This window comes from Agelaius phoeniceus, chromosome 9 (genome assembly GCF_051311805.1).
Source record: "Agelaius phoeniceus isolate bAgePho1 chromosome 9, bAgePho1.hap1, whole genome shotgun sequence".
Classification (NCBI taxonomy): domain Eukaryota; kingdom Metazoa; phylum Chordata; class Aves; order Passeriformes; family Icteridae; genus Agelaius; species Agelaius phoeniceus.
The window spans coordinates 32,992,366-33,006,415 of NC_135273.1; the positions used below are offsets into that span (position 1 = coordinate 32,992,366).

Below are 14,050 nucleotides of genomic sequence, written 5' to 3' on the forward strand. Positions count from 1 at the left end.
GGGAGGACATTTTCCACCTCATCCAAACCAGCAGAAACTGTTTCTGCTGGAAGAGCCTGACAATCCTGCACTGCTGGGACCTGGCTCCAGTCACCACAGAGAATTGCCAGCCTCCTTCAAGAGCTGCAAGGTGTGAGCTCACTGCACACCCTGCCCTCCAGAGCAGGCAGCCACTCACACTCACACCCAGCACAGGAGTTATTGCAGGTTCCAGAGGCAGGCAAGGGGGAGCATTTACCCTGGGCTTGGCCAGCTCCTTCACGGTCTCGATCTCCTCGTCGGAGATGATGTCCAGGAAGCGAACGATGCGGGGCTTGTCCCACTCGTCCTCCTGCTTGACGGGGCCCAGGATGTACCTGGGGTTCCTGTTCCCGTCGTAGTAGCGGCAGAAGAGCCTCTTCTGTCTGCGGGGAGTCTGCAGGGAGCACAGCAAGGGCTCTCAGACAGCTGCTGCTGCCACATGGCACAGAGAAAAGCAAGGCACAGTTTTCCCCAAGGATTTCTGAGATTCACATTCTCTGAACCTCAGAGAAAGAAAACACAATTCTTATCACTTGCTGTGCCCGTGCTGTGCCAAAGTAGAATGCAATGTGGAGATTGTTTACCCAAAGTGAGGATGTTTTGTTTCCTTGGCCCATCAGGGTCAGCTGTGTGTGTGTGTGGGGACTGTTGGGTGACAGTCATGGATTCAGAGCAGTGTGTGCAGGTGTGAGCAGAGTGAGTGCTTGGCAGATTCAGTTTAGATGAAATGTATATAGTGTAGTATAATTAAGTAATTAATTAGCCTTCTGAGATCAGTGGAGTCAGATGCATCATTCTCTCCTCTGATTTACAATAAACTGCCACAGGACATTGGTATCTCCAAGGGCAGAACACATCCTGGACACACAATCAATTCACTCCCCCCACCTCCTTATGTGACAGGTTAAGAAGATGATTTCAGTTTGAGAGGTCAGTGCTGTCTGCACTTTCATGTTGCTGTACAATATTTCAGCAAGAATTACTTTACACAACCCTACTAAGATAATTTCATCACTAAAAAACCACCCCAGCTGAGCCAGCTTCTCTGCCCATCTAGAATGAAAATATTCATTATAGTCTCACAGAGGTCTGGTGCTGTGCTAAAGAACTGACTGCAAACTACTCAAACCACCCTATTTAATTCTGTCTGTAACTCTGGACTTCCAGCATCCTTATTCAATTAATTACACAGATGGAGCACTTCCAAGACAGCCAGCAGTGCCTGAGGCAGTGTTACTTTCTGTCTACTGAACAGGCCAAAGGGGGCAGAAATCCAACACAAGATCCTCAGCTCTGCACACTCATCCAGCTGCTCTAACAACTTCCTTCCTTGCACACCACACACAAATTCCTGACATTGTTTGGTTTCAAACATTTGAGAACAGTCTACTCCACTTTACCATTTTGAGCCCCTCCCCACGGCACAGCATTTCGTACTTCCTTCTCTCAGGCAGGTAATCCTTTTTCTTAACCTCAGTTTCCTTCTCCTGCTCTTCTGAATCCGTGCTGGACTTGTTTGCCTCTTTTTCTTTAGCCATGATGTACTCAAAGTATTTCATGTTCCCGTTTGCTCTTTGATGTTCAGGATCTATGGACAGAGAAACAGACGGGGATCACTGGCAGGGTTCCAGCCCCTGAGGAATCATCCAGAAGTGCTTATTCACAGAAAGCAAAAGGAAACAGATGCACACCACTGCTTCTCCAACCTCACTGCACATGGGGGTCCCAGCACTGAGCAAAAGGGTTTGGCCACTCCAGCCCACCCCACTTCAGAGGGAGAGACAAGGGAATGGGACAGGGAGAGAGCTGGCACAGCATGACTGACTGAAAAGCTGAAAATACCCTGGTGGGATTTCAGATTTCTGGTGACAAAGCTCTTTAACTTACAGAATTAGCTTCAGTTCTTTAATAAGTGGCTCTTGCTATGTTAGGGTTAGTTCTGAGCTTCCCAGAGCATCCATTACACAGTCAGTCAGTGGAGTATTCACAGGAGAATAAATGCTTTCATTTTTCATGAAGTGGACTCTTATCTCACTGTCCTGTATTCTGTATTTCTTGTTTTTACAAGTCTTTCATCTTCAGCATGCTGAATTTGTATTTAAACCATCTGCAGAGATGTCAGTATCACCAATTTAGTTTCAATGTCATTAATTTTGGTTTTGCCTCTACCTAAGGGGAAGCAATCTCAACCCAGGAAAGCAAAATGTAGGGAGAGAAGCAGATTTCAGACAGGTAAAGGACAGAAGTCAGGAAAACCCTTCAGTCCAAAGGATCAAAGCCCCATCCAAAACGTAAAACCACCCTTTACAAATGCACACAGGAGTCAGATCCCAGGCAAGGCTGCAGTGCCAGTACAAAGCCAGGCTGAGCTGTGTCCCTGTGCCCCTCACCCAGCTCCAGGAGGCGCCTGGTGAGTGCCATGGCCTTGGCCAGGTCCCCCTGCTGGTACACAGCATAGCTCAGGTAGTCCAGGATGTAGACTTTGTCTGCAGAGGACACTTCTCCCTCATCCAGCTGCTTCAGGGCCTGCTCCATCCACAGCTCTGTGTGGTAGTAGTCAGCCTCTGTGTAGGCAATCTTGCCCAGCTCAAAGCAATCTTCAGCTGTTAGGAAGGATTTGTGCTTCACACCTGGGTATTTAGAGCAAAACAAAAGAGTTTACACGGGGTTCCAGACCTGTGCTCTGAGAAACATTTGAGTTATTTCTCATTCCTCACAGCAGGGTTTTATTTCTGTTCTCCCACAGCTCCCTTCTGCAGTAGCTGTTTGCCTGAAGTCTCTAAAGCCTGTAAATCCCTGGCACACAAGCACTCAGATGCAGCTTTCCACTGCCAGAATACCAGGGAACAGCTAAATGTCTCTACCACTAGTGAAAAATCAAATTAAACAAACCTTCCTTCCTCAAAACCCCAACCACTTCCAGCAAGAGAAAAAAAAAAAAAAGCCAAATTTGAAGTTTCAGAACTCTGTTTTCAAGGACATCACATTATCACTTTCAAAATGTTACTGAACCACGACTTGTTAGTGACAGCTTGGTGGGGGAGGAGAAGGAAAACATCAGGGAGTAAATTCCCAGCTGCTTGGGATTTTTTTCAAGTCAGTCATTTTTAGAAACATTTTAAGTGACCTCTGAAAGATTAAAGCACTAGTAGGCAAATTACAGATTCCTATTTTTGCCTCTAGAAATACAGGCCCTATGAAAAACCAAATTTTATCTTGTAAAAGGGAAACAGGACCTGCCAGTGTTTTATAACAGCTAGAATTACATCCCTGATTACATCTTAACCCATTCTGAGTTTCTCACAGCAGCTCTGCAGTGCTCAGAGGGGGCAGCTGTCCTGCTGCCCATTCCTGTGATGGACAGCAACTGCAGCTTCCTGAGCCTGAACCTGCAAACCCCCCAAGGACACAATAATGTGGCAGTAGCTGAGATTCTGGACCAAAAGAAATTCCCTGGGAATGAAGAAAAGGAGCACAAACAAGTGACCACATGGGAAGTTCTCCTCTGGAGCTCTCCAGAGTCCAAGCTATTCTTTTTTATCCTCCAGAATTTCCAGGTTCTGCCAGTACAGTTCATTGCACACAGTCTGGACAGCTCACTGCTTCAAAAGCAGCAAAACCTCCCCTTGTATTTCTGTGCTGGTTGAAGAAAACAGCAATGAGCTGCTCACTGCATCAGGAGGAATCTGCAGGTCCTTGAGCAGGTCTTGAACCAAAGCCAAAAGCAAGGTTATACATCATAACACATAAAGCCAATTACTCTTAATTTTATTAGGCATCTGACCACAATGAGCACTTGCAAAAACAAGATGGATTGTACAGAGCTGATTTTTTGCCAGCTGGCACAGGACTATTTTTCAACAGAGGAAAACAAGGAAGACTCAGCAGAGAAAGTTTTCTGATAAAAAAGAGAAATTGTGTCTTCTCCTGCACAGAGCAGCCTTTTAAAGATCAGCTCAGGCAATGCCACACAGGCTCAAGTCTGTGCATGCAGCATCTTTTGCTCTTCAGTTTACACAACCCCTGAAGTTTAAGCTCAAAAATACTTGTTAAAATGCATTATGTTGTATAATAAAACCAGGCATCTGCCAGTGCAACACAAGGAAAAAAACCCCACCCAGGCAAGATTTTATTGCTATTGATTTTTATTAGAAACTATTAACACTAGATTATCTTACCATAACTAGAAGAAAGATGCAGATTTCAACCAAAAAAACCCATTTTTTTCATTAATTTTAGGCAGCTCAACCCCTTCCTAAGTTCCCTTCAGGGTGAGCAGTTAAACGAGGTGGAACAGAGCAAACAATTTGCAATCAGGACATTTAGGAAATGCAAATGGCTCTCACCTGGCAGGTTCCCCCTGGAGAGGGTGTCTGTGTCCAGGTTGTAGGTGTCCTGCAGCCTCAGGAGGGCCTTGGCTGCCCCAGTCTGATCCTCATCGTTGGGGAAGAACTGCCTCTGGATGGTCATGTTGGAGATAAAGCCTGGGAAAGGCAGGGAAACACTGCTCACCTCTGTCCTGGGAGCTGGGTGAGCTCCCTGCCCCAGGGAAAGCCAAAATCCACCTTCACACAGGCCTGACCTGAACTCACAGCACAGGCTGCACAGTTTGCATTTGGTTTGGGTTTTTGTGAGGAAGCAAGGAGAAATCAAAAATAAACACTTTTTATTTACCCCACCCCTTCAGAAGGGCTTAAGACACACTGGTGCAGATTTCTGGCTGGCAGGTGCAGAGCCTTTTCTGCTGCCATATTCAGCCCCTCTCACAGCAACAGGGAAGCTGAGTGTGCTGAATCCTTATCAGAGACTAAGCCTTTTCTTTTTGAAAGCTCTGCTTTCTTATAATTCCTTCCTACAAACCTCCATCTGGTATTAATTAGCTGTTGAGACAGTCTCCCAGGTCCATTATAACCAGCCTGGCTTCCTTTTGCTAAGTGTCTTTCACAGTCAACTATTTCATGTCCTGCTCCTTGTTAAAGAGCTCCCACTCCTGCTGAAGAAAAGAGGCAGCAATTAAGTGTTTACTACACTAATTCAGATGAGTTCCACAAATGCTCAGTCTCAAAAGCAGATTTGCAAATCTAATCCAAGCCCTGACATGTGAAAGGCAGCAGGCAAGCACCTGCAGTGAGCCAGTGATGCTGGATTGTGCTGCAGGCACACACACTCACCATCTGACATGTCCTTGAGCACCAGGCTCTCCAGCTCACCCCACTCTGTGTTGAGCCTTTTCATCAACTTGAATGCATTCACAGGATGGCCCAAAAACCCCTCTGGGTCTTTTGTGGCAGTAGCTGTCAGCTGATCCAACTTCTCTGCCCATCTAGAATGAAAATATTCATTAAAGTCTCACAGAGGTCTGGTGCTGTGCTAGAGAACTGATTGCAAACTACTCAAATGTCTTCACTAATAGAAAAGCCAACCAAAATTGCAAGTTTTGCATTATCTATACTTAGAGTTCTTCTAAAAGGAACAAGAAGGGCTACTTCCTTTTCCTTTATGAAATCTTCTTCCTCAGCTGCAGCCCAAGTCTTGTGCTGCTCTTGCAGCCCTGTTGGAACCCTGCTGGAGGAACTCCTTCCTACAAGCCCCAAAAGCACAGTGCCAGCACTTCCATTATGAGCTGCCATGCAGGACTAATCAAAAACAAAGCTTTACCCACATTTGCAATCTTTCAATCATTCCCTTTTTCTCCCTAAGGCTTACAGAAAGGCAGTTCAATACTTGGCTCTAATTGTTTATGTTTAGACACACATTACATCTGTGAGACACCCCTTGCCTCTCACCACAAAGCTCCTTTCCATGCTGAAAGCTTGGATGAAGCAACATCAGGAGATCTCACACTCCCAAATGAGGAGCCCAGACCCAGTTTCTGGTGCTGCAGCTCCAACACAACCTTCTCTAAGTACCACAAGTCATTCACAACCCCAAGGTGACCCAAAACAAGCACAGCTTTTGAAAAGAAAAGGAAAAGGAGAGGGGGGAAAAGGAGAGGGGGGGAAAAGGAGAGGGGGGGAAAAGGAGAGGGGGGGAAAAGGAGAGGGGGGGAAAAGGAGAGGGGGGGAAAAGGAGAGGAAGCAGCTGTACACGATGAAGAGGTGCAGGAACACCCTGCAATGAGGCTAAGCTGATGTTGAGGAGCCCCACCCCACAGGGAATCCCAAAGTGCAGCAAGAAGGCAAACCCAGAGTGTGCAGCCTGGAGGGGGCTGTGCCCATCAGCTGGAGCTCCTCCTGTTCCAGGACCTGCTTGGCCTGGCTGGGAGCTGCAGGCTGTACCTGGCAGGGAGGGGCTCACAGCTGGCAGGGAGGGGCTCACAGCTGGCAGGGAGGGGCTCACAGCTGGCACAGGTGCCTCTGCTGCCTCTCCCCACTGCCCCTGCCTGTTCTCCTGCACTTTGCCAGCCCCTGGGGGATTTCCAGCAGCCACAGCAGTGAGGGGCTCCCTCCAAACCACAGGAGCTGCTGGGGACCAGCTCCAGCTCAGAGCAAGGCCAAGACTGAAGGAACCAACTTCACCCTGTGCCTTCCCATGGCTCAGGGTCAAACCCTGCCTGCATTTCCCACTGCAGGAGCAGCTGCCAGTATCCTCCAGGTGCCAACACACAACGCTGGCATTTTTTCCCAGTTTCTTTTTAAATGCCCATGACAGTTACTTAAACCCTCCTGACCTCCCAGGGAGCACCTCTGATAACATGAAAACAGAGCTGCAACAATAAGCTGTGCTTACACACTCTGGGATGCCCTGGCACAATTCCTTGTTAATTTGTAGCTGTAAAGAATCTCCTTGTAACATTCCAAACCTGGCAGCAATTCCAAGCCTGTGTTTCAAGGGACAAAGAAGGATCTTTCTTCCTGGGTGGTGGAACACCAGAAAGTAACACACAAAAGCCAAGATAAAATCCACTCCTCCATCTAGGACTGTTTCAACACCCTCAAGACAGATTTATGCATATTTGTGAAAGCAAGGAAAGCATCCTGTTCAGTGATAAAATATGTTTATTTCTAGCTGTGATAAAATCTGACACATTGGGCTCTGCTCCTCACATGGTCAGGTCTTTTCTTATTTATGTACCAAGCAGTGCTGAAAGGGAACAACTGACAATAAACACCCAGCAAAACCTGCTACTTTAAGCTTTGCCCCAGAGAAAAAATTCCACACATTTAATCAGCCTTAAGGAAGCACTTTTTGCATAAGGATGGACTCAAATGATTGACCATTAGCATTGTGACAACAGCTGCTTACTTTTTGATCTGCTCCAGCTTGCTTTCCTCTGCTTTAATGTAATCTTTGAGTGACACAACCAGATCTTTTTCTGTATTAATTAAGTCTGTCATATGACCTAGAAAAAAATGAGTGTGATGAGTCAAGGAGAACCACAAAATCCTGAGCATTAAAGGCATTTTCCTCTTTTCTACTTCCCCAAAAGTCCTTCTGCATTTGCTTAAACAGCCCTGAAGGAGTATCTGAGTAAGGCCTTTTTTTTTTTTTTTTTTGAAGGAGAAAATCTCCTGCTGGACCAAGCTTGTTGCCATGGAAATTAATGTAATACTGCATATTTATTATTAGAACTAATTTAGGATTCATTTGGAAAAGGAAATAGTTTGCCACAGAGTAATCTTTCATCCAAGCATACATAATGTAGAGCAAATAAAGAGAAAGCTACAGATATACACAAAGCCTTTGTGTTTGATACACACCACTAATCCAGGGCTTTATTTTTAAGGTTATATCCATGACTTCAAGGGCTCCCTGGCATTAATTAATAATTGCTTCACCTCCTGCAAGCAGGCAGCTGAAGTGGTTCAGCACAAAGGGGTGCAGTGCCCAGACATACTGCACCATGATGTGCCCTTGGCAGCTCACCAGCCCCTTCCACACATGTGCAGCACCAAAATTCTGCTGCAATTCCAATACCCTTAGGAATAAATAGTGACTACAAAGCCTAGCCTGACTCATTAGACCACCCTGAGCTTAAAGCTCATTTCTCCCCAAAGAAAAGCCAATAACATGGTAAGAACTGGGAAATGGGTTTAGTTCTGTACCAATTAGGGCCTTGGATGATTAACACATCCTTGCAGAATGAGCTTTGAGGGCTCTCAAGAAACTCTTTTGGCTACACCAAAGCAGTTCTCACCAATGGAAGTGAAGAAGTCCGTGTGGGCACAAGAGAAAGGCAGCAGAAATCCCAGGGCTAGGGCACACCAAACCTTCTTGAATGCCATTGCTCAACAGCTCTCACCTCACCACACACCTGTGAGAGAAACACAAAGAGGTGAAAAGCCCTGCTCACCAGAGAGTGAGTGCACCTTCAGAAGGGGCAGCAGAACCCTGGCAGCCTGAGCAGCTCCCACAGACTGAGTCCCTCCTGCTGACTGAGGAAAAACAATAGCCCAGGGACAAGGTGTTCACCAGCACTCTTCTTTTTGGCATCTAAGGCACGCTGCAGGTAGAGCTGCTTTGCAAAAAGCACTGAAAGAAACCATCAAGCACTGAAAAAAGCCCACAACACCAATTTAAAATAGTCCTTATTGAGTTCATCCACTCAATGGGAAAAACAAGTTTCCTTTTTTCAGTCAGAAAGATGCCAGTGGAGCAGGTCTGAATGAAAACCCACATGAGCAGTCCAGAGAGGGAGTTCTGTGCACGCTCCTGCTGCCTCTGTGGAGCCAAGCTCCACACCTGACACAAAAGGCAGCTCTGTCTGTCCCTGGGTGCTGGCTGAGCACTCACAGGCTGTGCTTTCTGCAGGGCCAGCTGCCAAGCTCAAGCCTTTCAGGATCCTGATCCCTTCAGCAGCCCAGCACTGCCTGGCTCCTGCATACTTTAGGAGTAATTATGCTGTCGTGGAATTCACAAAGTTTGCTTTTTTCCCCCCAAACAAAAGCTTAAACTTTCATGTATTGTAGCTGGTCAGAAAAAAAAAGAGCCCCAGTGCATGAAGAAAATTGATTTACAGCTCTTCCAACAGCTCAACTAATGAAGAAAAGAAAACAAAGGAAAAAAGCAACAAGCTCAGCTCCAGGGTAGTTTGGCCTGTTTAGGGAAGAAAGCAGCATAACCTTAATCAAGCAAACAACAGGTGTGGTATTCACACCAAAAAATGTGCAAACATAACCAGGGAAGTTCAAAAGCTACACCCAAACAAAAACCATGCCAAGCACAGGTGCTGGTACCAACAGGAACACATCCCTGGAGGTCAGGAGGCAGCTCCCTCCTCTCCTGCCAGCCCCAGCACTGCAGCAGGGAGGCTCTGGGCTTTGGGTTTCCTCTGGGGCCTGCCTGGGGAGGGGGCAGGAGCAGCTCAGCTCCACTGGCACCAAGAGCAAGAGCAGGAAACACACACGAGCCCAGAAAAGCAGCACAGCCTCCAGCTCTTGTAAAGCACCCAAAATCTGCCTGACCACAGCTGAAGGGCTGATGCATTCTGGCACATTGCAAATCGCCTTCTGCCTGGGAAAGTGAGAATTTGGACAGAGAAGGCTCCTGGAGTGCCTCTCTCCCCCTCACCAATGCTCCAAAGCAGCCTTCCTCACCTCTTCCTCCCCACAGGCAGCCATCAGGCTGTTTCAAACATACCTAACAAAAACCCACTGATGTCCACCTCCATTCTTACTGAAAACACCACTCAGCTCCTGTTTCACCCTGCAGAAAGCCAAGTGCCTCCTGCTCATTGAGCACTGGAGCCAACACATCTGTGAATCGGTGACAAAGCACAAACAGCTTTACTACATCGTAAATATTTGCCAATTTTATCAGCACTGGGAATGCACTGAGCTATTTGTTTACTGCACTCAGTGAAACACAAGAGAAGCTTCAGAAAGTTTCCTTTTTTGCTGTATTAATCAAGATGAAACTTTTTCAAACCACAAAGGAAAACCAACAAACCGAATCACCAAAAAGGTGAAGAAAACAATGTTTCCTCTGCACCTACTCTCTTAGTGACAGTGTTCCATCCTGGTTTTCCTCTTCTCCAGCTGCCTTTGCAGCCTGCTCCAGCACCAGGCTTCTGCAAACACTGTTGCAACCTTTATTCCCACCTCCTTATCTCCACAGGCACACAGCAGGAGTGACTGCAACAGCCACAAAACGCAATGAGGGCAATTCCAAGGAGGTACAAACACAAAGTTTCTCACACTTAAGCACTAGAAGAGGCTGCCCAGAGGAATTGGATCTCCCACTCTTGGAGGAATTTCAGAAGGAGCAGAGCTTTCCAACCACTGCAGCGGGACCAGCCACAGGTTCCCAAATCAAAGAAAACACAGCTCAGTTCGTATAGACACTGGAAATCTCCCAGACTCACAGGCTGCCAAGTAAGTAGGCTTTAATTTCTTCCCATTGGTGACATGAAGTAAAACAAGATGAAAATCCTCTCTCCATTACTCCTGTCAGTCTCACCCTCCTCCTCAGCCATGTCCCACAGAAATGGCAATTGAGCATCTCGGGGAGGAGGGGATCTCTGCCCACACAGGGAAGTGGGAGTGCAGCTGACAGCTCCAACACAGGAGCTGCCTGCCTCCCCTGGGAACGAGCACTGACACAGCAAAACAGCAGCAGGGGAAGGGGGGAACAGCACAGATACAAACACATGGATTGAAGGGAAACAAAGCAGCGAGCAGAGCAATGGCACTGCCAAGAGCAGCACATTCTCTGAGCACACAACAAATTTCAACACCACCATTTCAACTGAGGTAACTTTGAGGGGTTTTTTTGGGGACTTCCCAGAGTTCAGCTCTGCTTTACAAGTAGAAAGGTGCAAGCAGGCAAGCGAAGAGAGCTGCAGAGTGACACATGACACAACCTCATCACAGTCAGGTCCCATGCTCAGGGACCAAAGGCTGAAGATGCTCATTAGCCAAACCTCCTCACTGCCAGCTCCAAGCTCCCAGGTGCTCACCAGGACTGAGAAAACAGGATAAAAAATGGAAACTGAGGGGCTACTTCAACATGGAATGGTTCTAACTCAATTCCAAACCAGCTTCTTTATTTAGGTGAGGAGTAACTGGCCTGCTCAGGATGAAGGCCACTGCAGGGCCAGGAGACAAAACTCTATCACCAAGACCCCCAACTTTTGATGAGAAGATGGATCCATTCTCACAATCCTTACTGGACCCCACTGTATGTAAAGATAATAATAAAACCCCTTGATTAAGAAGGAGAAGATGGAGCCAGAAGTGAGAGCTGCTCACTGCCCTAAACCTCTCCTGTCTCAAGGACAACCCAAGCTACAGCCTCATGACACAATGTGACCAAAAATACCACTGAAAAGGAAAGAACTCTCCCAAAATAAGTACTAAGAACATTTAGCTGCCATCATTGCTTAAAGGTCTCACAGGACAAAGGCACCAGAATCCAGTTCCCAACTCCTCTAGCATGTTCAAAGGCTGTTTTAAAATGAAGATCCAAGCAGTGAGAGAAGAAAGATTTTCTACAATTGCTGCTACCAAAAGAACACGGTGCACTTTAGGCATCCTTTAATGACAAAGTTACAGTATTTTATATAAATGAAAAACATTTATATAGAAACATAATAAGAGATGAGAATCAATTTCAAAGTCAAGGACAGTGTTCATTTACTCCCAAGCTGAAGACAACATTCATGGCTAAATACAGAGCAGTTGTGTTTGTACAGAGATTTATACACAGGGAACTGAAGTGAATTTTGCCTTGGTTTCCTCCAGAGTAAGGTGGAATGGACACAGCCCTCAGAGCCCACCTGTTTGAACTTCCCAGGCCAAGACAAGGAACACTGGGGATGGAATAGAGCAATTATTTTATTAGACACACCAGGCAGGAGGCTCTCCTTCTGCTCAAGGATTAGCTGAGCAAATACAAAGATATCTAGGAATATTTTCAGATATTAAAATGATTGAGGGAGCTGGGGGTGCTCAGCCTGGAGAAAAGGAGACTCAGAGGTGACCTTGTCACTCTCTACAGGTCCCTGAAAGGTGCCTGTGCTCAGCTGGGGCTGGGCTCTTTCTCCAGCACTGACACAACCAGAGGACACAGGCTTAACCTGCACCAAGGTTGGATATTAGGAAGAAGTTTTTTACACAAAGGGTGATAAAGTTCTGGAATGGCTGCCCAGGGAGGTGGTGGAGTCACCATCCCTGGATGTGTTTAAAACCAGCCTGGATGTGGCACTGGGTGCCAGGGTTTAGCTGAGGGGTTGGGGCTGGGCTGGACTCAATGATCTTGGAGGTCTCTTGCAACCCAACCCAGAGATTCTGGGATTCTGTGAGTTCTAAAGAAAGCAGGACAATGCCAATGACCACTTGGGTTCTTCCACTGAGTATACTCTTTTAAAGAAAAAAAGATTGCCTTATCTGTATCAACCTCAGCATGAAGGCATGGCTTTCCTATGCTATAAACCTCGGCTTATCCTCACTCCTCCCAAAGTGGAACTCACCACCTGTCATTTCAGTTTGCCAAACTGCACTGGGCACTTTGCAATCTACGTGCAAGCCCCAAAAATTACAGCTTTAAAGGCTAGATTTTAAAGCCATTCATTATGGAACAGCATTTAAATCTGCACAGGTCAGAGAGCTGGCTCAGGAGGAAAACAAAGAGAAAGAAAGTTAATGAGTATTGATTGTGCCAGCACATACTTCAGAAGCAGTGCAGAATGCTCCAGGTCAAATCAGTTTGCTCCAAGGCATTAAAAGGAATCCAGCAAAGGTCCGAGGAGCAGGGCAGTGGGACAGGGAACATCCCTGTCCCCAAAGGCCAGTCTGGTTCCCAGACAAGCCGGGAACTCATTACCTTGACTCTCCGCCCCTGGCAGAGCACCGTCTGCAGCCCGAGCCAACAGCCCCTGGCGCTGTGGGGAGCTGCATGGATTCACTCGTGTAACCAAGTAAATAAATGCCTTTCATTCACTAAAACCTCGAGCGCTGAACTTTTACTGGTAAGTAAGTGAACACTTCAGCACTCTGCATTCGCCTCTTACTGAAGCCAGCAGGAAAAAAGAAGTGAAACTGAGTGCTGGGCAATCCCGAAGGATCTTCCCTATGGGAGCAGCCAGCTTTTCAGGCAAACTGGAAGATTTAGTTTAAGTACACGTGACATTTTTATTATATATAATTTAGTATTTGTATACTTATATATTTTCTTCTACTATTTATTATGTTTTTATTATATTCTTCAGCATGCTGAAGGCTCCAGAGTTTCTCCCGCCAGTCAGGCTGGATCCTATCAAAACGGAACGGTATCACTTACTACAAAGGCAGATGCAAAATTCCACGTAGAGCAGCTGGCTGAGCCCAACCCAAAGCAGCGGCGAGGGAAACCAAGGCAAGCCGCGTTCCCCAGGGCGCAATCCCCGCGCACAGCTTACGCCGAGTAACTTTCCATCGCTCCCAGCCCCGAGCCGTGCGCTCGCAGCTCCCGCGGCCGCACGGGCAAGGCGCTCCAGCCGCGGGGCCACCGAGCGGGGCCGGAGCCCACCTGCGGCACCGGAGCCGACCCGGCCGAGGGGAGGACAACTCCCAGCTCCTAGAGGAGGAGGAGGAGGAGAGGGAGGCGGCGGCTGTGTTTAGTCTGCCAGCCGCGGGGAAGCCGGCGCGCCGGCGCCCTCCCGCCCCCCTCCGGAGGCTGCCGGCTCCCGTTACGTAAGGGCCGGGAACCCCGGCCGGCAGCTCCGGGACACCGGCCCCTGGCCGCGGGGAAGGCGGGGGGCGGCGGAGCGCTGCCACGTATCGCCCCCACCCACCGCCGCCCGCGCGGCAGCCGCCCAGCCCCGCGGCTCCCTCCCCCCGACCCACCCGCCCGGGCACCCTCACGGCCGGCGGGACGGGGCGGCCGGGCCTCACCTGAGCACGGGGGGCGGCTGGGCGGGGGCGGCACTGGAGCTCCGCGCTCTGCCTGGGGGCTTCACCCACTAAGCGCGCACGGCCCCGCCGCGCCTCTTATAGCCGCGCCTGGCCACGCCCCCTCAGGCCACGCCCCCCAGGCGGTGCGGCCCGCGCGCTACGTGAGCCCAGTCACAGCGGCGGGCACCGCACCGCGCATGCGCCGCCAGTACCGCCGC

General features: G+C 48.3%; 1 protein-coding gene across 5 annotated transcripts in view; it reads right to left on the bottom strand.

The window, feature by feature from the left end:
• The window catches only part of P4HA1 (prolyl 4-hydroxylase subunit alpha 1), a 29,678-nt gene extending 15,701 nt beyond the window's left edge, over positions 1-13,977 (bottom strand). For 2 of the 5 annotated variants that reach the window (XM_077183470.1, XM_054636996.2), the window contains exons 1-8: positions 13,833-13,977; positions 8,159-8,275; positions 7,267-7,363; positions 5,193-5,344; positions 4,368-4,505; positions 2,412-2,651; positions 1,422-1,609; positions 239-415 (exon numbers count right to left, since the gene is read on the bottom strand). In XM_077183470.1, the coding sequence (XP_077039585.1) occupies positions 239-415; positions 1,422-1,609; positions 2,412-2,651; positions 4,368-4,505; positions 5,193-5,344; positions 7,267-7,363; positions 8,159-8,246 (1,080 nt within the window). In that variant the 5' untranslated portion in view covers positions 8,247-8,275; positions 13,833-13,977. Of the gene's footprint in view, positions 1-238; positions 416-1,421; positions 1,610-2,411; positions 2,652-4,367; positions 4,506-5,192; positions 5,345-7,266; positions 7,364-8,158; positions 8,276-13,239; positions 13,451-13,832 lie in introns of those variants that run through there. The other 3 variants (XM_077183468.1, XM_054636995.2, XM_077183469.1) reach the window with 2 other exon arrangements.
• Between the last annotated feature and the right edge of the window lie 73 nt (positions 13,978-14,050).